This window comes from Bos javanicus, chromosome 22, assembly GCF_032452875.1.
Source record: "Bos javanicus breed banteng chromosome 22, ARS-OSU_banteng_1.0, whole genome shotgun sequence".
Taxonomy (NCBI): domain Eukaryota; kingdom Metazoa; phylum Chordata; class Mammalia; order Artiodactyla; family Bovidae; genus Bos; species Bos javanicus.
The window spans coordinates 15,507,229-15,533,303 of record NC_083889.1 but is presented as its reverse complement, the minus strand read 5'-3'; the positions used below and the strand labels follow the sequence as shown (position 1 = coordinate 15,533,303).

The following is a 26,075-nucleotide window of genomic DNA, read 5'->3' as shown; positions in this document are numbered from 1 at the left end:
GACGGGGTGGGTTATATTGGAGAGTTTAAAGAAACAAAATGGTGTATTGTGAAAGTCAAAAAATACAGAAGTAAATTTAATATATGGTAACAGTGACATTTAAAATCTATCAGGGAAAGATGGATTAGTTAGTAAATGAGGTAGGGCAGATGCATAGCTATCAAGATATCAAGTAAAGTTGGATCTATACTACATAACTTGGATCAAAAATAAATTCCTGATGGGTCCAATTTTTAAAGGAAAAAAAATGAGATGATGAAACATTAGGAAGAAACCATGTGGCAATCATGTGAATTTCTCAATTAAACCTTCAAGTAGAAATACATGAGCTTTTTAACCCTGAGCAATTGCTACCATGTTAGCTTTAAAAAAAAAATTATTGGAATATAGTTGCTTTACACCATTGTGTTAGTTTCTGCTGTACAGTAAAGTGAATCCATTATACATATATCACTCTTTTTAAGATTTTTTTCCCATTTAGGTCACCACAGATCCTTGAGTAGAGTTCTCTTTGCTAAACAGTAGGTTCTCTACATTAGCTTTTAAGTTACTGTTTTTGCTCAAAATACACTCTAGAGTTAATGTTGTTTTCCAGATCGTGGTCTTCCTGCCTGCCCTGTGTTGTAAGGTGGGGTTCCCTATTTCATAATCAAGGAGAAGGCCAGGCTGGAGCGTCTGGTCCATGGGAAGACCTGTACACACTGTGGCCTTCACGCAAGTCAACTCAGAAGACAAGGGCACACTGGCTAAACTGGTGGAAGTCATCAGGATCAATTACAATGACAGATATGGTGAGATCTACCATCATTGGGGAGGCAGTGTCCAGGGTTCAAAATCAGTAGCTCATATTGCCAAGCTGGAGAAGGCAAAGTCAAAGAACTAGCCACCAAACTTGGTCAAGTGCACATTATTGAGTTTTCTGTACATAAAAGTAATAAAAAGTTCTTCCAAAAAGAAGAAGAAACCATAGAAGGATTTTCAGAGTAATACAAGAGAGGTGTAGGTCTAAGTATAATGTAACTAAATGTAGTAAGTAGTAAAACAAAAGTTTGGTAAAAATTGACCAATTAGAAATGGGAAAAGTCTGCATGGCCAATAAAACCAAAACAATCAAAGGGGAAAAAACAAAGCAAGTAAAATAGCATAAGAGAACTCAAAAGGCATGTCAAACTGAGAACAAGTTTTGACATTCATTTCTAAGAAAGGAATTATTTTTATGATTATATGAAGTATTTCTATATCCAGTAGAAAAGTAGACAAAATACATAAATAATTTGTAGCAAATGAAATGCATATGTCTCATCATTCATAATAAGAGAAATATAAATTAATACTTTTTTTTCATTTATTAAATTGATAAGTTCTGGTTCTGGCCAAAATGGAGTAACTCCATTGCAGCCTATGTCTGCCACTGATTACCTCTTAAACCTCTGGACAAAATATGAAAAGGATGCTACGAGGTGGAGAAAGGGGTGAAAATTCATGATTGTTTTTTTTTTCTCCCTTCTCTGTCCTGGAGCTTTCATAGTCACAGTACTTCATTACTATAGTACAGTGACATGGATAATTAGACCCTGATAGAAAACCTATCCCTCTGGTCAGAGGAGATGGGAAGAGGGACACTTGTATGAAGTAGGGGGAGGATCTCTGTCAGTTTTTCTCTCTCTCCTCAACATTGCCCTGAGGGCTGCCCCAGCTGCACAGAGCAGCACAACAGATATAAAGGACAGCAAACTCCAGAGGAGCTCTTATCTTTCTGGCCAGCAGAACTGGAAAAAGGATGTTCTGGGTGCTACAGATTATGAAAGAAATGTCCCAAAGGAGAGTGGTAAAGAAGGAAATCCCTAATAATGTTACACAGCCACAGCTAACTGATACAGGAGTCCATATCATTAACTGAAGTCTACCATTTGTGTTTTCCAACAACTAATTTGTCATATTTACAGTTTTGATGTGTTAATTGTAGAGATGAAAGGAGACCCTCTTTGTGAAAGGCATTTTTAATATTTCCATTCAATTTTTATTTTTCCAGTCCTTCCAGCATATAAATATCAGAAGATGTTATAGGGAGAGATGGCCATAAATTCAAGGAATGAGAAAATAGGAATTGTGCAGCTGAAAAAAAAAAAGTCTATTGAGTAATCAATGTCTAAACCTATAGAACCTCTAAACAATTTGTCCTGATTTTCAGAAGAGAAAAGAACTTCTGGCCACCTACCGTGATGGCCACAGGAGAACTGATCAATAAGTTGTAAGCTGCTATGACAGAGCATTAGGAGTCTAGAAAGATCAACACACAGTCCCTTCCAAGTAATTAGGCTTCTGTGCTCTATCCCTGGTCTCCCTCTTTCCTGTCTTGAACCTGGAAAACACAAAGCAGGGTCAGGGGACAGAAAAGCAGACCCAGCTTCTCCGGCATTGTAGGACTTCAGGCATCTGTCTCCAGCGAACTGCGGGAGAAAGCGCCCATTCACTGTTTCTCTCATTCCTTTTAAGAGTTATTGCATTACTGGGATCCTTAACTGGGGATGTATCATGGATAAAACTGAAAAATCTCTGCCCCTGTAAAGCTTACATCCTAGTGAAAGATTGACAAAAAATAATATAAAGCGTTAGAAGGTGATGAGCACTAAGGAAAAAAGAAGTATGTTAAGGTAAGAGGAACCAGAGATCAAATTGCCAATATCCGCTGGATCATCGAAAAAACAAGAGAGTTCCAGAAAAATATCTATTTCTGCTTTATTGACTATGCCAAAGCCTTTGACCGTGTGGATCACAATAAACTGTGGAAAATTCTGAAAGAGATGGGAATACCAGACCACCTGACCTGCCTCTTGAGAAACCTATATGCAGGTCAGGAAGCAACAGTTAGAACTGGACATGGGACAACAGACTGGTTCCAAATAGGAAAAGGAGTAGTCAAGGCTGTATATTGTCACCCTGTTTATTTAACTTATATGCAGAGTACATCATGAGAAATGCTGGGCTGGAAGAAGCACAAGCTGGAATCAAGATTGCCGGGAGAAATATCAATAACCTCAGATATGCAGATGACACCACCCTTATGGCAGAAGGCAAAGAAGAACTAAAGAGACTCTTGAAAGTGAAAGAGGAGAGTGAAGAAGTTGGCTTAAAGCTCAACATTCAGAAAACGAAGATCATGGCATCTGGTCCCATCACTTCACAGGAAATAGATGGGGAAACAGTGGAAACAGTGTCAGACTGTATTTTGGGGGGCTCCAAAATCACTGCAGATGGTGACTGCAGCCATCAAATTAAAAGACGCTTACTCCTCAGAAGGAAAGTTATGACCAACCTAGATAGCATACTGAAAAGCAGAGACATTACTTTGCCAACAAAGGTTCGTCTAGTCAAGGCTATGGTTTTTCCAGTAGACATGTATGGATGTGAGAGTTGGACTGTGAAGAAAGCTGAGTGCAGAAGAATTGATGCTTTTGAACTGTGGTGTTGGAGAAGACTCTTGAGAGTCCCTTGGAGTGCAAGGAGATCCAACTAGTCCATTCTAAAGGAGATCAGTCCTGGGTGTTCTTTGGAAGGAATGATGCTAAAGCTGAAACTCCAGTACTTTGGCCACCTCATGTGAAGACTTGACTCATTGGAAAAGACTCTGATGCTGGGAGGGATTGGAGGCAGGAGGAGAAGGGGACGACAGAGGATGAGATGGCTGGATGGCATCACTGACTCGATGGACGTGAGTTTGAGTGAACTCCAGGAGTTGGTGATGGACAGGGAGGCCTGGCGTGCTGCGATTCATGGGGTCGCAAAGAGTCGGACACGACTGAGCTACTGAACTGAACTGAAGGTAAGATGGTGGGATGGACTGGAGAGCAGGTATTAAAGAATAGTTAGAAAGGGCCTCGGTGAGAAGATGGGATTTGATTCCAGGTTCCTGTGAGGGAAGGAAGGAAGGAAATAAATCATCTCCTTAATTAACAAAGAGCTTTGAAAGCAGAGGGAACAAAACCCCAGGGCACAGATCCCGAGGTGGGAGGTGGCAAAGGTGGTAGAGGGTGTCTGGTGAATAGAGCAGGGAGACTAACCTAGCTAGGGTGGAGAAAAAAGGGAGAGTAAGAGATTTTCTCCGAGGTAGGGGAAGGCGGGGCTAGGAGGCTATAATCTATAAGATATTTGGCTGTATTGGATATGAAGTTTTAATAATATACTGTATTTGGACTTTTCATTACCTGAAAGTGAATTACAACTAAAATGAGACATTCTTATATTTGAAAGTGACAAGAAAGTTGGACTGTGGACCTTCTGTGCTCACTCAGTCGTGTCCGACTCCTGGCAACCTCCTGGACCACAGCCTGCGAGGCTGCTCTTGTCCATGGAATTTTACAGATAAGAATACTGGAGAAGGTTGCTATTTCCTTCGCCAGGGGATCTTCCCAATCGGTGGCTCGATCCTGCATCTCCTGCGTCTCCTGCATTGACAGGAGAATTCTTTACCACTGAGCCACCAGGGAAGCCCCAGTAAGAGACAGGAAAAGAGGAAAATGTGAAAAGGGCATATTTCTTTAGGGGTCGCCGTTGGACTCTTGGAGTGACAGCCCAGTCCTAGGAGGCCCCGCCTCTCCATTTTGGTCCTGCCCCCGTCCTGCTGGACAGCCCTGCGAGGCCCCGCCTCTCCTACCGTGGGCCCGCCGCCACGCGGAGTGACAGCCCTAAAGGCAACCCTTTTCCTTAGCAGCCTCAGCTCTCAATGCAGGCGACAGCGGGGTTTGGCTCGTCTAGCGTTTCTCTGGGGCAGCCACGTCTCTCCGCCGGGGGTGACTCACCGCAAGGCCCCAGCACCAAGCCCCGCCTACCCCCACCGCGGCCCCGCCCCGCCTGCGCGAGATTGCGTCTCAGCCCCGCCACGCCCGCCACCCGCAGCGCTCAGCGGCGCCCGCCCCGCAGGCCCCAGCCCGCCTCTAGCCCCGAGAGTTGCTCGCCAGGCCTCCGGGACTCGCCGGCTCTCGGGCCCGCCCCCGAAGACGTGGAGCGCTGAGGCGGCGGGTGAGTGGGGTAGGGGGCCGGCGACCCCTGACACTCGGCGGCCAGAGCCCAGGTCTCTGCGGGTCGTTGAGTGTGGGCTGCCGGGTGGCGGCGCGACGCTTCCAGGGACTCCTGGCCGCCACCCTTCCTTCCCGGTGTACCTTCCGGGGCTGGCAATCCGGGAGTGGGGAAATGGGACCGGGAGGGACGCCGAGGTTGGGTATTTTTCGAGTCGGGGGGCGGAGCGGGGAGGAGTGCAGGTGGGAGTGGCATTCGCAGGCTTGGACGCTGCAGAGGGCCAGGGTTGGTCTGAGGTGGAGGGTTCATAGAAGAAATCTGGTGAGGTTGAACTCCGGTGGCTTGTGGAGGCAGGATGCGGGGGCTTGAGGTGTTCCAGACCTATGGGGAATGAGGTGATTCGGGGTGAAGAAGTCGGCGAAGCCCAGTGAAGGGCGTTTTGGGGAAGGACCAGCTCACGGGGGCCGGTGATTCACGCTTCCTTGGACAGTCGGAAAGCGTGTGACCCCAGCCAGCTTGTGAGTTCTGCTGTTTCTCACATTGGGGTGATCGAGTTTCCAGGCTTTCAACAGGGACACATCGCGCAGCTTAAATAATAGATGCAAATCAAGGGTAGTGCCTGGGACACCTGAGAGCTGTGACTGGACCAGGTGCTTCTCCTCATTTACCTGGAGCCCTGGCCGCGCCAGCGTTGGTGGGCGCTGTCCTCTGTAAAACCCTATTCCAGCAACCCAGACCGTGTATGGAGGTCCCACCCTTACAGAGTTCAGAGTTGAGGTTGTTTATTCGGACTGAAAAACATCACAAATATTTAAAATATTTTAAATCGTGTATAGAGTTTTAATGTTTAAAAATCGAATCCTGTGAGGTTTTAAAAAAAAATTAAATCTTTCTTTTGTGATTACTTTCCATTTAAAGTTACATGAAAGAACTAGATGTTTTCTAACAGCCCATTCTGTGAGTGTGACAGACAATTGTAAATTAACTGTGGAAAGTAGATCGTATCTGTTATGACCACATATTGCTAAATTGTAGAACTGCAGATGAAGAATGAAATTGAAAAGACCCTAAAATACTGGAAAGGGAAAGAAAAGTCCTGGTAAATTGGAAAGCGTGTGCACTTAAAAAAACAAATCAACAAGCTAAGTGAAACTTTTCTTCATTGTAAGAAAACTCAGAAGATAGAGAAAAGTATAAGGGATGAACATTAAAACTCCATGTTATTTCACCAACTCTGATATTTTGATGCAATTCTTCTTTATTTTTGTTTTTTTTGCATAACTAAACGTTTGGTGGTTTCGACACTAAGTAATGCCTGACTCTTGTGACCCCATGGACCGTAGCCCGCCAGGCTCCTCTGCCTTTTGGATTTTCCAGGCAAGAATACTTGAGTGGGTTGCCATTTCCTTCTCCAGGGGATCCTCCCAACCCAGGAACTGAACCCGGGTCTCCTGCACTGCAGGCAGATTCTTTACCGCCTGAGCTACCAGGGAATTCTAAATAACTAAATGTACATATTACATAATTAGGGTCATATTGTTTTACTTTGTGTTTTGGTTTTTTCCTTTTGTATTTTTAGCATTTTCCTGGATCATTGAAAATTCTCCCTAAACATCTTCGTAAATGGTGGTGTGTTCATCAGGTGAATTCATTCTTTTATCACTTAGGAGCGGTTCAGCTGTGTGCCAGGTCTTGTGCTTGGGGAGGAGTTTCAGTGTTGCTCTAGGTTCTCAGACATTATTCCAGCCCAAAGAAGCAGAAATCTTGACAGTGTCTGGGGTGCTAAATGTAGACAGACTATTGAGTGCAGCATGTAATCAGGTGTGGGCAGCTGTGACCAGGTCGTCTTTATGGCATCATGTCTCAACTCTCCCACACCTTTCTGTGGAGTCCTGAGGCCGGGAGGTTCCCAGGTATGTACCTCAGGGAATGGGCCTCAGCATCTTCCCTGTGTTGGGGGTGTCCGTGTGGAACTCTAGTGAGGGGTGGAGGTGTGTGGTGCTCAAGTTCCATTCTCAGATCTGCCCACATCTTAGGTGACTCTGAGGGGCAGCTGCCCTAGGTCTCAAGGGGGACTGTCTCACAATTGCTCTCATAATTAACTACCTGCCGAGGTTTTAGAGGCTGTCTCTAAGTTGTCTTAGACCTCAGGAGCCCTAGGAGGGGTCCTGTCCCTTTTCCTTCTACCACCGGCCTTTAAAATTGTAACTTTTCTCCTAGGAAATCTCTCTCATCTTCCAGCTTGATCATTGTAGCCCTTCAGTTTTCTTTCACGGACATGATCCTGCTCTACTTTATGACTGAAAGTAATTTTGTCATTTTGATCAGAGCTTCTCCTTGAGTCTGACGTAAGGTGATTCCTAAAGACAGCCTTGTCCATTTACTTATTATTATTCTTTGAATTAATGATAATTCCATTGACTTTTCTTCTTTACCCAAACTCAAGAAGAGAAGTAAGGGGTTGTTATTCTTTTTTTTTTTTTTTTTTGATCCTTGATAAAATATGTGAACACCCCCTGCCCTCTTGGTTGAATCACGGTGAGTTTCTTTGCGCACGTGCGTTTCGGCCACCATGTGGTCAGGATGTCGCTCTTATAATAGGCAAGTGATTCCAGTAGCTAACATAAAAGCAACCAGGAGCCAGTTCCTTTGTAGGTCTCCTTTAGCCTGTGTGCAATTCAATACATAATAAAGGAGAAAGAGTTTGGGATGGCTGTCTACTGACCCTGTGCCAAGAGTATATGGAACCTAGCTGCTCTGTGTCGTGTAGTTATTCCTGGGTGCTGGCCTGGCCAACTTTCTGGATAAAAGGGGACACTGGCTATGGTAGCAGAAATCATTCTACTCTCTTGTGCCCAGGAAATCTATGTGTTCAGTCATTGCCTGTTTTCAGATTGGCCCCAACAGGAACTGTGAGGCCCTCTGCCATGCCCACACTTAAACCCACCATGTCCCCCCACCTGGTTTTCTGGTTCCACATACTACTCAAGTGGTAAAGAATCTGCCTGCGATGCAGGCAACCAGGGTTCAGTCCCTGGGTCGGGAAGATCCTCTGGAGAAGGAAATGGCAATCCACTCCAGTACGCTTGCCTGAAGAATTCCATGGACAGAGAAGCCTGGCAGGCTACAGTTTGTGGGGTCTCAAAGAGTTAGACACAACTGAGTGACTAACAACACACACACACACTAGTCTAGTGTGCATTGTAACAGTGAAGCCAGCTCCAATTAAGACCCTCTGGTGAAAGTGGATTGCAGAACTCGGCTTAGCCCTGGCCGCCGTGAGGTTTCTTATTTTTACCACCTTACACTTGATATCCCCTCTGTTGGGCCCGCCCATGTGGAGAGGTGGGTTTGGAGCAGGCCTGGATTGCACTGGTCAGTGAACCACAAGAGTGATGTTGCATGCAGAGCCCAGAGAGGGGCAGGACTGCCTGAGGAGAGAGCATCCACAGGCATGATACTGTGCAGTGATGGAAATTCCCTGAGTAGAGGGCCCGGGAAGGAGGGCACAGGGCTTCAGGGACAGGACCATGGTCATTTAAGAGAGGTTCCTGTCTCTTAGGTCACCCAGCCCATAGGTACGCTGTGGCCCAGTGGGTGGCACATGTGTGAAGCACCTGAAAACAAGCAGTGTTGAAAGATGCTCCAAGAGCATCTTGTGTACCGGAGCCTTGGAGGGGTCAAAGCTTACCAAGCTCCATTGAACTGCTCAGAGCAGAGCCTAAGCAGCACTGGCATTTATGTTAGTCTGTGAGTCTCTTAATGATCGAAAGCATGTGGCTGGCTACACAGCTGTGGTACGGCCACTGCTGTGGTGAGACTATAAACCAATATTATTGGCTAAGTTCATAAAAAGGGGGAAAAAAGGTTCTTTGCATACGGCATGGTATCATTGAAAGAGTGCTGGATTTCAGTCCTCTTTCTGCTACAATGGTTGTATAACTTCAGTCAGTTCAGTTCAGTCACTCAGTCGTGTCCGACCCTCAGCGACCCCATGGACTGCAGCCTTCCAGGCTCCTCCATCCATGGGATTTTCCAGGCAAGAGTACTGGAGTGGGGTGCCATTGCCTTCTCCGTTATATGCTTTTACCCAAAACTAAACAAAAGAATCTTTTGAAGCTTGGCAACTTCTTGTGTTCAAAGTTAATATGTTTTTAATTTTAGGAGTAAAACAAAATATTATATTGCATATGTCATTTTAGAAGTATGTTTTGGTCATTACTGCAGTGTATATTTTCCACCTGTTATTGAAAAGTTGAGTCTTCTGTTTTATAAACATAGAAGGTATTTGTTTCTAATCATAAGAAATACGTGCTCACTAAAATTCAAATTAGGAAGAAAAATGTAAAGAAAATAAAAATTATCATGGATCCTACTACCTGGAAATGGCCAAGGAAAAATATATCTGCCTAATCATTGATGGAATTTTTATTAAGTGCACATACCCACCTGTGACTAACACAAGTGTGTATAATACACAAGTCTGTCATATGTGATGAGTAGGTATATATACACACTTGTGGTTAAGGCTGTGAGCTCTGGCATCAGGCTGTCTGGTTTTGAAGCCCAGTTCCCCTCTTTGCAACTGTGATGTGGACTGTTTTACTTCTATCACCTCAGTTTTCTCATCTGTAAAGTGAAAACATTGAAATTCCTTCTTCACGAGGTTGGTGTGAGACTCTTGTATGCTTAGTCGCTCAGTCGTGGCCGACTCTATGTGACCCATGGTCTGTAGCTCGCCAGGCTCCTCTGTCCATGGGAATTCTTCAGGCAAGAATACCAGAGTGGGTTGCCATGTCCTCCTTCAGGGGATCCTCCCAACCCAGAGGTCGAACCCAGGTCTCCCACATTGCAGGCAGATTCTTTACTGACTGAGCCAAAAAATGTATAGTCTTGGGGAATTCCCTGGTGATCCAGTGTTTAGGACTTTGAGCTTCTACTGTAGGGGCCATGAGTTCATTCCTGGTCAGGAAGCTTTAGGTTCCTGCATGCAGAGCAGCACAGCCAAAAAAGAAAAAAGAAAAAGAAAAACATAGCCCAGTGCTTTGAATGCAGTAGCTAGTGTTGTCATTTTACAATTATGGTGGATTATATATATTCATAAATGGGGTCACACTCTGCATTTTTACCTTATAGTGTGTTATAAAACATTCTCATGTTAATGGAGTTGGATCTGTATCCTGGTATTAATGATTCTGTTGTATAATAGACTTTATTTAGCCGCTCTCCTGTTTGACAATTATAGGAAAGATAGAAAAAAGACTTGTAATGAACTTCTTTTGTGTACATTTTTTATTATAGTTTTGGTATAAATTCCTGAATATTCATTAGGAGGACTGATGCTGAAGCTCCAATACTTTGGCCACCTGATGTGAAGGAGCCAACTCTTTGGAAAAGACCCTGATGCTGGGAAAAATTGAAGGCAAAAGGAGAAGGGGGCCATGGGGGAAGAGATGGTTGGATGGCATCATTGACTCAGTGGGCATGAAATTGAGCAAACTCCCGGACATAGTGAAGGACAGGGAAGCCTGGAGTGATCTGAGTCGGACATGACTGAACAACTGGACAACAACATAAATTCCTAGAACTGGCAATGTTCTCTTGAATGGTGTATTGAATACCATTTTTCAGATTGCTACTGTTCTTTATGGGAAGGTGGAATTAACATCTGACAGCAATATGTGAAAATGCCAACTTTTCTGCTCTTGTGCCAGACCATCTGGGTTCTGTCCACCTTTCAACAAATCTGAAAAGGGAAAACATCTCATTGTTACTTTGCATTCTTTTCTTAGTAACTTTGAACATCTTTTCAAGTGTGTTGTCCTCTTTATTTCTTCTTTGTGACTTGTCATTTCAGTTTTTCTTGTATTTTCCTGTTGTTGATTTGTAAGAATTCTTTGTATATCAGAGATTGTGACATTTTGTCTGTAACATATGGGACATCTTTTTAAGGTTAAGGTCATGCTTGGAGACTGAAAGGAACAAGTATTCATTGTGAATTTCTAGATAGAGCTCATATGCTTCTTGAGAACTGAAACCTGCCTCTAGTTTCTCAGAAAGATTGTTTTATGACCTGTTGATTGTGAATAATTCTCACTCACTTTGGTGGTGCTTTAGTCACTGTGTCCTACTCTTGTGACCCCATGGGCTGTAGCCTACCAGGCCAGTCTGTCCATGGGATTCTCCAGGCAAGAATACTGGAGTGGGTTGCCATTTCTTTCACTTACATTAGGCAGTGCATAAAGGCAGCCAAGCTTTGACCTTTGATGCCTGTGCACATATGTCCTGTTGAGCCCTTCCTTTACTGTCATATTATCCTCACCATTCCTTCCATCTTTGCTGTTTGCTCATATACAGCCATTCTTCCCATGTCCCTGGTTAGAAACCATGGAGTCATCTGTGTATCTTCTGCAAGTTGAAGGCTTTCTAGTTCTCAGGCTCCCTTCCCAGAAAGTCATTTTGCCTCCTCAGTTTAGCCCTGTCCCTCTGGTTATTGGCCAATAAGTTCTTTCACATTTTCCATAAGCTGCAATAGAAAAACCCGAATGAACTTTTTGGTCAACCCAGCACTGAGTCTGTGTGTTAGAATGATTTGATGTATCCTTGCTTCTCAAAAGTAAGATGTCGACCTTATTTACTTTTGTACCTTTAGACTCCATCATGACCTGGCCCATAGTCACCCCATGATTAATGTTTGTTGTATTTGATATTTCCATGTAAAAGATGATGATGGTAAGCTTCTATAGTCTATTGGTAGATTAACCTTTTCCCAAACTTTTTGTTATGAGGAATTTAAGAGGTTCAAAGGAATTGAAAGCATACCAGGACAAAAGGCCCCTAAATGTACCAGTTGGGATTTATATCACCCTGGCACATAGTCCTCTGCTCAAAAACCTCCAGTGACTTCTTACTGACTGTTGAGTCAGATGTAAATGGCAGCAGACTTTCCCATATGGTTGCAGCTCACAAGCAGGTTATCACCCTGCTCTGGTCAGGACTTTACCCTCACTTCATTGACTTTACACGTGTTGTTCCCTGCATAGAACATGCTTCCCTCTTTGCTGGACCGTTTACTTTTGTGTATGAGGTATTCTGAGTTCCCATAGCTCTAATAGCTAACTCTTTTGTCGTTCTATATAATTCCTTACCACATTATTAGCTATTTGAAGGTGAGAACTCAGTCCTATTTTGACTTGGCAGCCTAGCCTGCTGACTCTCATTTGGCTGATACCTGGAAATAGCATTCCTGGTGTATTTGTAGTATAATTTACATCCAGCATTAATTTATAATACCTGTGTTGCCCCAAACAAAACTTATGCTCTGTTAGTGAAAAACAAAAGCTTATGAGTCCAGGCCAGTCTTGGTCTGTTTAATCAGCTTGCTGCAAGACCGTGAGTTCCCCCAAAGAAAGGAAAGATGCCCTGTGTTGTTGGTCACACCTTCTGTGATTGTACCCAATAATTGATTTGCACTTGTGCTTTGGAGTCATTAAAACTTCCATTAAGTACAAAGTTAGAATAAAGGAGTCCAAAGTCTGAAAAGTGCCCCTGATGAGAATCACTGAGTTAGAGAGATTGACCTGAGAAACACTTTAAAGGGAGGTCGTTAGGCCTTAGTGACTGATACCATCAGTGGGTCTCCAGATTGACTGTGACAATTTTCAGGCTTGGTAACAGAGATAAAGATGATACCTCTGAGAAAGTTAAGGACACTGGGAGGGGCAGCTGGTGCTGGGGACATAGACTGCATACTGCAACATGAAACTGGAGTGTGTCAGCTCCCTGCTCATAATGAATTGGTGACTTCTGTTGTATGTTGACAAGGCGCAGTTGCTTTGTAATAGTCAGGAGCCATCATTAGGTACCGGTCCATTCCCATCCTCCTTCCCCTAAAACAGAGTTCATGCTCCAGCCGTAACTAATCACTTCTATTTCTCTGAGTCTCTTGGCTATTTTTCATCGTTATTTTGTAGGGGGCACTCTATTTCCTCTACCTGGCATGCCATCCATTGTCCACCTGGCAAACTCTCGTTCAGCTTTCTAAGTCCTGTTCAGGTCCGTCACACCGTCTGTAAATACTTTCTTAGTTCTCTTGTGAGAGTACCTTTTACACTGTTATGCCATCACTTACCTGAATGTCCCCTCCACCATATTCTGATCTGCTTACAGACAAGGGTGTTGTTCCCTTGTTTTTGTACAGGGCCTGGCCCCCACAGGTGCTGTGAACCATTGGGTGAGCCTGGCATGTAACCCATCTGGATCATGGGAAAATTCCTTTTGTCTAAGAAGCCAGACTTGTGGTGAATTGTGGTTAATTTTCATTAAGAGAAAATACAGATATAGTCTATATTTGTTTTTTTTCCGTGAGAACCCATGTTTACTTCTTATTTTCAGCAGGTTTGTCAAAGATGAAAGTGACCTTATCTGCTCTGGATACTCATGAGAGTTCTTTCACGCCTTTGGTCGTCATAGAACTTGCTCAGGATGTCAAGGAAGAAACCAAAGAATGGCTGAAAAACCGAATCATCACTAAAAAGAAAGATGGAGGTGAGCAAAATAAATATTACTCCGATTTAGTCATGCCCACTTGAATAAAACTGCATTTACAAACGTGTTTCACAGTTTTCTGGTTGATCTATTTTAAAAATTCATGGTCATTTCTTTGCTCTTTGTTCTATACCTAGGACTTGAAAGGAGGTCTTAAGTCAACGTTAGGTTGTAAGTCTCTCTTAGACCATAAACACCCTGAGTGATTTTGTTCACAGCTGTAAACTCTGCGCCTGTGTACAGTACCTGGTGCATAGTAGGTACTTAATAAATATTTGTCAAATGTATGAATGTCTTTGAGTATTCTTTGTGTGTTGGTTGTGATGCTAAGAGGAACAGAAACATGTCTCTGCCAGCAAAGATATTACTGTCAGGGTAAGGAGACTGAATGCTAGATCCAGGAAGTCAAAGGAATAGGCAAAAAGCTAATGAAAAAACTGTTACAAAATAGCGCATGATACTTAAAAATGAGTCTCGTATGTGTACTTGCTATGAAAGTCAAGGGAAGGAAGAAGTGATGCTTGGTGATGCTTTTCAGGGTGGTAAGGGATGACTTCATGGAAGAAGCCAAAGTTTAACCCTCAGCTCTGGCAAAAAGGGGGCTGGACCTGGGAAAGAGGTGGAGCAGACACTTTGTTGTCATTGTTCATTCGCCAAGTTGTGTCTCAGCGACCCCGTGAACTGCAGTATGCCCAGCTTCCCTGTCCTTCACCATCTCCCTGAGTCTGCTCAAACTCATGTCCATCGAGTCAGTGATGCCATCCAACCATCTCATCCTCTGTCGTCCCCTTCTCTTGCCCTCAATCTTTCCCAGCATCAAGGTCTTTTCCTGTGAATCGTCTCTTCACATCAGGTGGCCAGAGTATTGGAGCTTCAGCCTTAGCATCAGTCCTTCATCAGATACTTCATATAACTACAGAAAACACCCCCTAAAAGTGTCCAGGAGGTATATACCTCTGAATAAAAGGAGTTCTAGAAAGGAAACAGAGAAAAAGGAGAGGAAGAAATCGTCAAAGAAAAACTCAGGACTGGTGTATGCTTTTTCAGATTGAATGGGCCCATGCAATGCCCAGACTGGCTGAAACTGGTGTATATGATTGGAATGTTTCAGAATCCTGGGGACAGGAAGACACTACGGACTTCCAAAAAAAGAAGCTAGGTCAGAAACACTGGAAGCTAGAAGGCAGTGAAGGAATATCTTCATTTCTGAAGGAAAATGGTTTCAGTCTAGAATTCTGAACTCACCCAGCTGCCAACAACGTGTGAGGGTAAAGATAAGATCTCTGAAAAGATGTTGTTGTCAGACTCTTTCTCATGACAGTGTATTGAGGGAAGACTTAATCAGTTAGCTTGGGGGATTGAATTATCAATAAGTATATTAAGCACATTATGAAACAAGCTAGATACCAACTTTTGGGAAAATGGTAAGTTGTAGGAAAGGAAAATCCTAACACATTGTAAGGCTCAACTATAATGTATGTAGCCATAATAATGAAAGTACTGTTGATGGAATGAAAAGGATGATATAATGATACTGTGAGAATGGTGGGTAGAAATGAGGGAGGTGGGTTGGAAAGAGAGTTTAATCCTCATTTTCCAAAGTTAAAAAAAAAAATAGCTCTAAAAGCATGTTGTCTGGTGACATGAAAACAAACCCTAAAGGAATCACATGAACAAATCATTGCTTCACGGGTGGGGGATTGCAATGAGAGAGTGCTCTTTTTCAGAACAACATTCATGGTTCTCTTCATGGTTCTCCATGAAGGTTATAGCAGTTTTTGTTCCCCTAGCCATGTCTAAGAGTACCTTCCCTACATGCTGTGTCGTTTGGGTCTTTCAAGCAAGAGATGCCAAGTGGGATTTAATGCACAGGAGGTTTGTAGAGAGGATCATCTGTAGAAAGATAAAGTAGGAAGGAGCAGGCTTAGACAATGATAGCCTTCTGACTTTGGTGCGTGTCTGAAGCTTGTGAAAGGAGAGAGGGAAGGAAGGAGACTTGGATAGGAAAAGCCTCAGACTATAGCATGGTTCTGAGAACATATTAGCCAGGCTCAGCATTGCACAATGGCTTCATTCCACTGTCCTGTGGGGTTCAGCCCATGGCCTAGGTGTGGGGGTGCAGCAGCCAAAGGGGGACAAGCAGATGGCTGTCGGTCAGCTCTGCTTCTCACAGCAAATTCTTTGGAGGGGAGATCTGGGTGGAGTGGAGCACTTTCATGGCTAACACCCCCACCACCTATTTTTTCAATCTGACTTGATTTTTGTAGTGTGAGAAGTGAAAAATAACATATTGGTGGTGTTTTGCATTTATCTTAATATGGATGACATTAAGGATTTTCTGTTTAAGAGCCATTTGTGTTTTCTTTAAATTGAACAGATCTTTTATTTGTTTTTTAATTAAAGCCTTAAACGCCTCTGTTGTAAAGTACCTAAATAATAATGCCATAGCAAGTTAACCTTACTAACCCCCTGGGTAAGTAAAATATAAATTCTGCTCATTATCCTGTTCCATCTGATTGGTATTTTTATAACTCCTGTCAACACTTCATACAGGATAAATAGTAAAGATATAAACATACCTTAAAAAGTCTGATGTAGATAAAAATTAAAAATTAGGAAAAATTCCTTTTTCTACAATCTTTTAAGTGAAATAATTACATATACAGTATCAAGTAACAATATCTGCTTTAAACCTAATTGAATGTATTAATATTTATGGGAAAAATCATTGAAAAATTATTTTACTCTTTATTATTCAGTATTTAACATTCACACAATCTGTAATCTTCTATAATTGTGTTACATTTATTGCATTTTTATTGGGATATTTTATTTCAAATTAATTTTCTTAAATTTTTGTATTTTTTATATTATATCCTTTTGCTTCATGTTTTTACTTAGCGCAATTTTATATTTAGAGCTAACAAATATTTTATTCTTGTCTAATATCTACTTCTAATTTGAGTAACTGACAAGCCACTTATTACAGTTTCCAGTTTTGACGTTTATTTCAAAAAGCTATAAAGAACTGCCTTCCCCAACTTAACTTTTATTTATTATTTATTTGGGAGATGGATTCAAATCATTAATATAATTTATTTGCCTTCTGCCAAACTAGAAACAGAATACTTACTTAAAAGGCTTTCATATTTGAAACTTTTATGTTTATCAGTTTCTAAGATTCTGCTCATCTTTTGTTTCCGAAGGTGCTCAGCTGTCGTTTAGACCGTTGTTAAATAAATATGAAAAAGAAACACTAGAAAATCAGAACTTATATCTTGTCGGTGCCTCCAAGATTCGATTGTTGCTGGGGGCAGAAGCAGTGGGATTGGTAAAAGAGTGCAGTGATAACACCATGAGAGCCTTCACGTATGGAACCCGACACAGCTTCAAAGATTTTGATGGTAAGTTCCAAGGTTGTTTCTATCAGAATCAATTTATCAAAAGGAAGTCTTTGATGAATAGATCAGGGGTCAGCAAAGTTTTTCAGTAAAGGGCCTGATAGTAAATATTTTAGGCTGTGTGGACACTATGATCTGTCATAGTTATTCAGCACAACCTTTGTCCAGCAAAAGCAGCCTACAGCCATAAGAAGCAAATGAATGAGGCTATGTACCAATAAAATTTTATTTATCAAACCAGGTGGGATCAGGTTTGGGGCTGCAGATTTACTTTGTAACCTCTGGAATAGATGAACATAAACTGACATATGTCACTTATTTATATAATTCTAAGTCTTAGAATGGTGATGTTCATTAGATTGATATAAGTAAGAAGCACAGTAGTATTTCATATCCTATAATTCCCTATCCTGCTTCTGTTCTGGCCTCAAAGGGGGTTTCAGAAGAGAGTGATTTCTGGAAAGAACTGTGAAATCCAGGATGGCTGTGAAAGCAGAGTGGGAGGTTGCTTTCAGAACTGGTCCCTTCCAGGGTCTTTCAGAGTTAGAAGATACAATTGGACTTCTTCAGACTCAGTCGCTCTGGATTTTTGTATATTGGTAAATAAATGATTGAGGTGAAATTCACCATATTTGAGGGGATTCACCTGTCAAAAAATGACACTATTTTCTTATCAGGCTTTCTTCTTCATGTATGTGAGGGATGTTGGATTCCACAAGGAAATTGGCCTGGGCTTGAGAGTTTGGAAGAGAATTTGCCTTGTAGGCAAACTTCAGATCCATTCCTAAATAAAAATATTGTTAAAATTAAAGAATATATTACTTTCTGTTCATTTCAGTTAAATGAGGGCAAGCAAGTGTCTACCATTTGGTTGTTTGAACCATATAATCATTAGCGTAATGATTGAAGAACTGTATTATGTGAAGACATTTAGAATATTTTTATTCTTATATCCTTTTCTATGTAATTTTTATTACTTGGATTACTCTTTATGGTAATTACTTATTGTCTATACCATTATTTCATAATCCCAGGGTATTTGAATATTTTAGATTTTATTTTGGCTAATACTGAGAAAATAACTATGAATTTTTGTTTTGTTTTAGATGATAATGATGATTTCCTCAGCATGGCAGAACGTCAATTCATTATCAAACATGAACTTGAAAATCTTCGAGCCAGAGATGAAAAAATGATCCCTGGTTACCCCCAGGCAAAATTGTACCCAGGAAAATCATTATGTGAGTCATTGTATCAACTAATTTCATGAATATACATTCTGCTGCTGCTGCTGCTAAGTGGCTTCAGTTGTGTCCGACTCTGTGCGACCCCAGAGACGGAAGCCCACCGGGCTCCCCCATCCTTGGGATTCTCCAGGCAAGAACACTGGAGTGGGTTGCCATTTCCTTCTCCAATGCATGAAAGTGAAAAGTGAAAGGGAAGTTGCTCAGTCGTGTCCGACCCTTAGCGACCCCATGGACTATAGCCTACCAGGCTCCTCCATAATGCAATTATATTTTGCTTAGTAAATAACAAATTATAATGACTTTTTCCACCCTTACTGAAAAACTTACACAACTTTACAATAATTTATTTTTTCACCATTATATATTTTGCCTTTAGACCTTCATGATGTTGTAGCTTTAGATCAACTTATTTGTTCTTTATGGTTCTCAACTTCTTCTTTATCAAGGTTCACAGCATTCAGTAAGCTTAAAATTCAGTGTGAATGCATTTGCATATTACTCAGTTAAAATTAGCCAAGTTTACCGTATGCCCAGACATTATAGTGTAATGAAAATCTGTAGAGGAATAAAAACTAGACACATGGTCTTTTCCTGGAGCCTTCTTTCCATCTCCTCTCATCTCACTGGGTATGAACAGATACAAACATAGAAAGACTTAAGAGTCACAGTGGGACATCATACCTGAATGCAAACTAGCAGTTTGTAACTTTCTGATTTTGTATAATTCCGTTTGAATGAAAATATCAGTTTGTAGACTGAAAGTATTTATGACATGTAATTCCAAATTTTCCTGAAACCCAGATAATAGCAAGGCCCAGAACATTTTTGCTGCCTAAGAAATTCTTTAAACATACCAGTTTCTGTGTCCCCAGTCTCCTTTCCTTGTAACAGTCAGTGTCATCCAGGAGGACGGGTGCCCGAGTCAGTCCATATTCAGACTTTCTCACTTGTCACCAGATAGTTTGTTTAAACCAAGATCCAATCATAGATCACTCTTTTTGTTGTTGTTGTTGTTATTATCTCTTAAGTTTCTCTCTCTTTTTTTAATGTGCTGAAGTACATATAACATAAAATTTACCATTTCCAAAACTTTTAAATGTACAGTTCACTGGTATTAAATACATTCATAATGTTTTACAGCCATCAACACCGTCCATCTCCACAGTTCTTTCCATCTTGTGAAACTGACACTCTGTATCCGTTAAATAATCACTCTCCCACCTTGTCTTGCTCTAAGACCTGGCAACCGCCATTTTACTTCTGTCTTGGTGGTTTTGACTGTTCTATGTATCTCAAATAAGTGAAATCACAGTGTTTCTCTTTTTGTGACTGGCATATTTCACTTGGTGTAATGTCCTCCAGGTTTATCTTTGTTGTAGCAGATGTCAGAATTCCCTTCTACTTAAGACTACCCAGTGTTCCATTGTATGTAGGTACCGCATATTGTTTATTCATTCCTTCATCAGTGGCTGCTTGGGTTGCCTCTGCTTTTTGGTTATTGTGAGTAATGATGTAATGACCATGGGTATGCACATATTTCTTTGAGATCCTGCTTTCAATTCTTTTTGGTATATAACAAGAAATGGACTTCCTGGATCATATGGTAATTCTATTTTTAATTTTTCTGAAGTACTTGCATCCTGTTTTCCACAGGGACTGTACCATTTCAGATTCCCGCCAGCAGTGTACAGCATTGCAGTTTCTCCACTTCCTTGCCCACAGTTATTATGTTCTGATATTTTGATAGTAGCCATCTTAACAGGTATGAGGTGCTATCTCATTGCAGTTTTTGACTTGCACTTACCTAGTGACTGTTGATACTGAGTAAATGTCTTTGGAGAAATGTCTGTGTATGTCCTTTGCCTATTTTTGAATCAAGTTTTTGTTGTGATTGTTGAGTTTTAGGCATTCTCTATGTATTCTGGATATTAATCCCTTATGAGATATATGCTATGCAAATGTTTTTCTCCAGATGTTTTCTCCCATTCTGTGGGCTGCCAGTTTTTACTTTGGTGATACTCTGTTTTGATGCACAAAATTTTAACATTTTCCTGTACCTTTGGTTCATATCTAAGAAATTATCGCCAAAGACACCGTCCTAAAGCTTATTCTCTGTGTTTTATGTTAGGAACTTTATAGTTTTGGATTTTATGTTTAGGTTTTTAATCCATTTTGACTTAATTTTTGTGTATGGTGTTAAGCAACTTCAGTCTTTGGCATGTGGATATGCAGTTTTCCTACCACCCATTTGTCAAAAACTATTCTTCACTCATTCAGTCGCCCTGGTACTCCTGTAAAAATCATTTGACCACATACGTGAGGGTTCATTTCTGAGCTCTCTCTTCTATTCCTTTGGCCTGTATAGTCTGTCTGTATGCTAGTATGACACTGTTTTGATTATTATGGCTTTGTGGTAAGTTTTGAAATAAGGAAGTTTTGCTTTTGTTTTTTAAAATTGTTCTGGCTGTTTGAGTTTCCCTGAAATTTGATATGTGTTTTAGGATGGGTGTTTCTAATTTTGCAGAAGACATCATTGGGATTTTGGTAGGAATTGCATTGTATCTGTAGATTACTTTGGATAGTACTGACATTTTAACAAGATAAACTCCCATGGATATGGGGTATGTCTCTATATATGTTTTATTTCTTACAGCATTGTTTTATAGTTTTTATTTGTATAATCTTTCATCTCCTTGTTGTGTGTTGTGTGTCAGTAGCTCAGTCGTGTCTGACTTTGCGATGCCATGGACTGGAGCCTTCCAGGCTCCTCCATCCATGGGATTCTCCAGGCAAGAATACTGGAGTGGGTTGCCATTTTCTTCTCCAGGGAATCTTCCCAACCCAGGGATTCAACCTGGGTCTCCCACACTGGAGACAGATTTTTTACCATCTGAGCCACTAGGAAAGCCCTTCACCTCCTTTGTTAATTCCTAAGTATTTTATTCTACATGATGTTATTGAAAATAGAATTATTTTCATAATTATCTTTTCAGATAGTTCATTGTTAGTGTATAGAGATGAAACTGATTTTTAGGTGCTGACTTTGTGTCCTGCTACTTTACTGACTTCATTTATTGGCTTTGATAGTATTTTTGTGGAAATTTTAGGGTTTTCTACATATAAGATGATATCATCTGTGAACAGAGACAATTTAACTTCTAACTTTTCCGTGTTGATGTCTTTTATTTCCTTTACTTGCCTATTTGCTCAGGCTAAAACTTCCAATAACATGTTGAATAAAAGTGATGAAAGTGGTCATCTTTGTCTTATTTCTGATTTTAGAGAAAAACTTTTATTCTTTCACCATTCAACATGATGTGGGTTGTTTTTTTTTCTCCCCTTCATTCTGTTAATGTGATGTATTACATAGACTGATTTTAGTATATTGAACTATCCTTGAATTCTCAGAATAAATCCCACTTGTCATGGTATATAATCCTTTTAACATGTTGCCGAGTTGACTTTGCTAGTATTTTGCTGAGGATTTTTGCATCAATGTTCTTAAGGGATATTGGTCTATAGTTTTCTCTTCTTGTAGTGCTTTTGTCTGACTTTGTGTCAGGGTAATTCTGGCCTCATAGAGTGAGTTAGTAGTGTTCCTTCCTCTTAAATTTTTGGGGAAAATTGGAGAAGGATTGGTATTAGTTTTCCTTTAAATAGTGGTAAAATTCACCAGTAAAGGTATCAAGTTCTGGTTTTTTCTTTGTCATGAGATTTTTTTTTAGTTACTGCTTTATAATTATAAATCTGTTCACATTTTCTCTTCCTTGCTGATTGAGTTTTGCTATGTTTTGTGTTTCTAGGAATTTGTCCATTTCCTCTAGGCTAGCCAGTTTGTCGGTGTAGTCATAGTATACTCTACAATCTTTCTGATTTCTTTAGAATCGATAGTAACGCACCCATTTTCATCTCTGATTTTAGTAGTTTTATGTGGTCTGTTTTTCTCAGTTCATCTAGCTAAAGATTTGTCAGTTTTGTTGATCTTTTCAAAGAACCAACTTTTGGTTTTTGTAATTTTCTCTGTTATCTTTCTATCCTGTTTGATTTATCTCTGTTCCAGTCTTTTTTTTTTTTCTTCCTTCTGCTAGTTTTGGGTTTAAATTACTCTTCTTCTTCTAATTCCTTAATAGTAAAGTTAGTTGTTATTTGAGATCTTTCTTGTTTTTAAATATACGCATTTATTGCTACTAACTGCCCTGTTAGACTTGCTTTCTCTGTGTCCCATATGTTTTGGTATATGATGTTTGGTTTTCATTCATTTCTAGGTATTTCCTAATTTCCCCTGTAGTTTCTTCCTTGACCCACTGGCTGTTTCAGAATGTGATGTTTACTTTACACACATTTGTGAATTCCTCAGTTTTCCTTCTGTTATTGATTTCCGACTTCATCCCGCTGTGGTCAGAGGATACTTTTTATAATCCATATCTTTTTAAATCTGTTGAGGCCTAACATATGGTCTGTCTTGGAAAATGTCCCGTGTACACTCGGGAACCAAGGGTGTATTCATTCGCTACTGCCTGGCTTCCCTGTAAACTGCATTATGTACTTTCCTCTGTCTCTGAGTTAGTCATGTGGCACAGATGCTTTTGCTTGCTCTCCTTTTTGACCTGTATGACTTTTGGGAGGTGTCTAGAAACTTGAATGTAGGTGCTTATCATTCCTCTTTGTCTGTATTTCCAGTTATCTGTGTATGTCTTGATGTTAATTATCTTGTAGCAGTTTTTTGTTGGACATATCGTCTTTACTGTGCAGATTAAAGATTAGCATGATTTCAAAAACATTTTCTTCAGTTACCTTTGAAGAGTTATTTGGTTTTATTTTCTGTTCTTGTCTTTAAGAATGCCATTTGTGTATGTGTGTGTGTGTATATATATATGTATGTAATGTATGCTGCTGCTGCTGCTAAGTCGCTTCAGTCGTGTCCGACTCTGTGCGACCCCAGAGACGGCAGCCCACCAGGCTCCCCGGTCCCTGGGATTCTCCAGGCAAGAACACTGGAGTGGGTTGTCATTTCCTTCTCCAGTTCATGAAAGTGAAAAGTGAAAGTGAAGTCGCTCAGTCGTGTCCGACTCTGCGCAAACCCATGGACTGTAGCCCACCAGGCTCCTGCGTCCATGGGATTTTCCAGGCAAGAGTACTGGAGTGGGGTGCCATTACCTTCTCCGATGTAATGTATATACATATACATATACATATATATATATATATATATATATTCTCTGAAATATTTTAAAGTTTTTATGTAATTTTTTAGGCATGTTTACCATTTTCCAGCTTTGTTCTTTGAGTCTTTACTTCTTCAGTAGCTTTTACTCTGACTTTCTTTGTATCTGTAATAGTTTTATTTTTCTGATATTTTGCTTTTCCAGGCTCCCCCTTTCAGCTCTCATAGGTTTTCCTTGATTTTAATTTCAGAGATGTGGCTTGCTTTAATTTCATTAACTCCTTGAAGAATTCCATAATTTTTCTTTGCTCTATGCTGTAATGTTTTTGCTGTGTTTCTTCTCTGCCTTTTAAAAAAATGACTTTCCTCTTTTCTCTGATAGTATTCTTGCATAGTTGATGTCAGTTTCTTTGTGGCATTTGCTTATTTTTTTAATGAACCCCTATTTTTTCCAAACCAGCTCTTCTGGGAAGGAAGTGTGTATATTGGGAAGAGGCAATGTTGGGGGGCCTCCAGTCAGGAACTGCGGTGGTCAGGAACTGGGATTCTGCCTGACAGTGTGTTCTCCTTGAGCGATCTTAGAGCCTCCGTGGAGCCCTTTTCTTTATTTCTTCATTGATTTGACTGTGTTGGGTCTTAGTTGCATCATGCAGGATGTTTTTGTTACAGCGCTTGGCCTCAGTAGTTGTGGTGTATGGGTTTAGCTGCTCTGTGGTATGTGGGATCTTCGTTCCCAGACCAGGGATGGAACCCTCATCCCCTGCCTTAGAAGGTGGACTCTTAACCACTGGACCACCAGGGAGGGTTAAATCCCTGGAGCCCTGTTCTTAAGAGGAGTGTTGCTGGGTTTGACCTTTCCGTCTGTCTGTGGCCAACCAAGACCACAGCTGCTGTGCTGCCTGTGTCCATCCCTCCGCCCCAGTAGGCAGCGCTTTTCCCAAGACGGCAGACGTGTCCTTTCCCTCCTCCAGCCTTGTGTCTCTGGTCTGGCTGTGGTCCCAGGCAAGGAGCACCCCCTTAGCCTGCATTCTGGGTATGGGGACAGTAGTTCCCCACCCCTCAGTGTGCAGGAGAACCCTGCCCCCTGCCTGCTTGGACCCAGCTTGCTCTTAGCTTAGAACGCTGGGCTGATTTTTAAGGCCACTTTTCAGTTTCTGTTTTCACTTTATAGTTTTTTTTGTTTGTTTGTTCATTTGTTTTACTATCATCAAAAGTAGGGTTTACCTTTATGGTTCTTATTTCCTTTGTTGTTTTTAATTTGACCTCATGAAGAAGAACAGGACAGGGATGTCTTTCTGCCACCACTTGTCACCAGGAGGGCCACATTCTGTTTCTGGTTATACGTGTGTCTTAGTCGTCAGCGGCCCATCTGGGGGCATCCCTTTTCTAGTTGTCTGTGTGAGCTGAGATCTCAGGCTCTCTGACTGCCTTTGCCTGTTGATTCCTAGTAATTAACAGTCATGCAGGTAACCTAGCGAAAAATTTTCTTTATAAAGAGGCATTGAGAGAGTGGAGACTTTCTTATGTATTAACTTTATCCTAAGGGATATTATTTAGTTTAGGTAAAAGCTCTGTCTCAAAATGTCTATCAGATGATTGTCATGTTTTGATGGATGGGGTGTGGCAATCTCTTGTGTTATTCTTTTTTAGGACAATAACTACCTCTGACGGAGAGGGCAATGGCACCCCACTCCAGTACTCTTGCCTGGAAAATCCCATGGACGCAGGAGCCTGGTGGGCTGCAGTCCATGGGGTCGCTTAGAGTCGAACGTGACTGAACGACTTCACTTTCACTTTTCACTTTCATGCGTTGGAGAAGGAAATGGCAACCCACTCCAGAGTTCTCGCCTGGAGAATCCCAGGGACGGGGCAGCCTGGTGGGCTGCCATCTCTGGGGTCGCACAGAGTCGGACACGACTGAAGCGACTTAGCAGCAACCATCTCTGAATATCTTATGTATACAGATGGATAAATTAGAGTGGTCAGATATATTCTGTCTTCTAAAATTATTGCCTTATGAGAATAATAGAGAGAATGTCAAGTAAATACCCTGTAGCAGGCATGCATATAAGACAAACCACTGATGTGTGTGTGTGTGTATTGCTGGGTATCGTACCATATATCTGTGTATCTATATCTGTATGTCTCTACACACACTGTGTTTTGCCACATACATATTTGCAGTTATTATGTTAAGCAGGGACTAAAACAATACCAGAATATAAAAATGCATTTTGAAAGCACAGGTGTCCCTGAGAAGCAGTTTGTTCCTCTTTGAGACAGGAGGGGTCTGTTCACATCTGAGCCCTAGATGTAGGCAGGGCCTGGGACGGGGGCCAGTGGCAGGGGCGGCAGGGACCCTGTGTTCCCCGTGCAGCCTCGTCTCCCTGTGGGTGCTGTGTGTTCATCACCCCTCTGCTGGATTGCAGGAACCATCACCTGTTCCTCCCCGTCGCAAAGAGACACTGTAAGAATTGTGAGAGGGACTTCTGTGTTTACTTTTATGTCACATTAACTGAAGGCTGTGTTAGTATTGTCATTGTGTTATTTTATTTAGAGGGTCCTAGTATAAGCCAAGTTACAGTCTCCCTCAAATTAGATTGTGGTTAGTAATGGCTGTAATAGTAATAGTCCTAGTGCTTGACAGTGGACCATTCAGCATTCTTAAAGGAATCTGGGTTTAAATTGTTCCTTTCTTTA

The 26,075-nt window shown here is 41.4% G+C and overlaps 1 protein-coding gene and 1 non-coding gene across 6 annotated transcripts in view; both read left to right on the top strand.

The window, feature by feature from the left end:
- Positions 1-279: 279 nt before the first annotated feature.
- On the top strand, positions 280-348 carry LOC133235815 (small nucleolar RNA SNORD36). Its single transcript, XR_009732677.1, has one exon. It is a non-coding gene; the product is annotated as a small nucleolar RNA SNORD36 (small nucleolar RNA).
- Positions 349-4,935: 4,587 nt separating this feature from the next.
- ANO10 (anoctamin 10) overlaps positions 4,936-26,075 on the top strand; it is a 214,115-nt gene continuing 192,975 nt past the window's right edge. For 3 of the 5 annotated variants that reach the window (XM_061396156.1, XM_061396152.1, XM_061396155.1), the window contains exons 1-4: positions 4,951-5,023; positions 13,414-13,563; positions 16,770-16,967; positions 18,071-18,205. In XM_061396156.1, the coding sequence (XP_061252140.1) occupies positions 13,425-13,563; positions 16,770-16,967; positions 18,071-18,205 (472 nt within the window). In that variant the 5' untranslated portion in view covers positions 4,951-5,023; positions 13,414-13,424. Of the gene's footprint in view, positions 5,024-13,410; positions 13,564-16,769; positions 16,968-18,070; positions 18,206-26,075 lie in introns of all 5 variants that reach the window. The other 2 variants (XM_061396157.1, XM_061396153.1) reach the window with 1 other exon arrangement.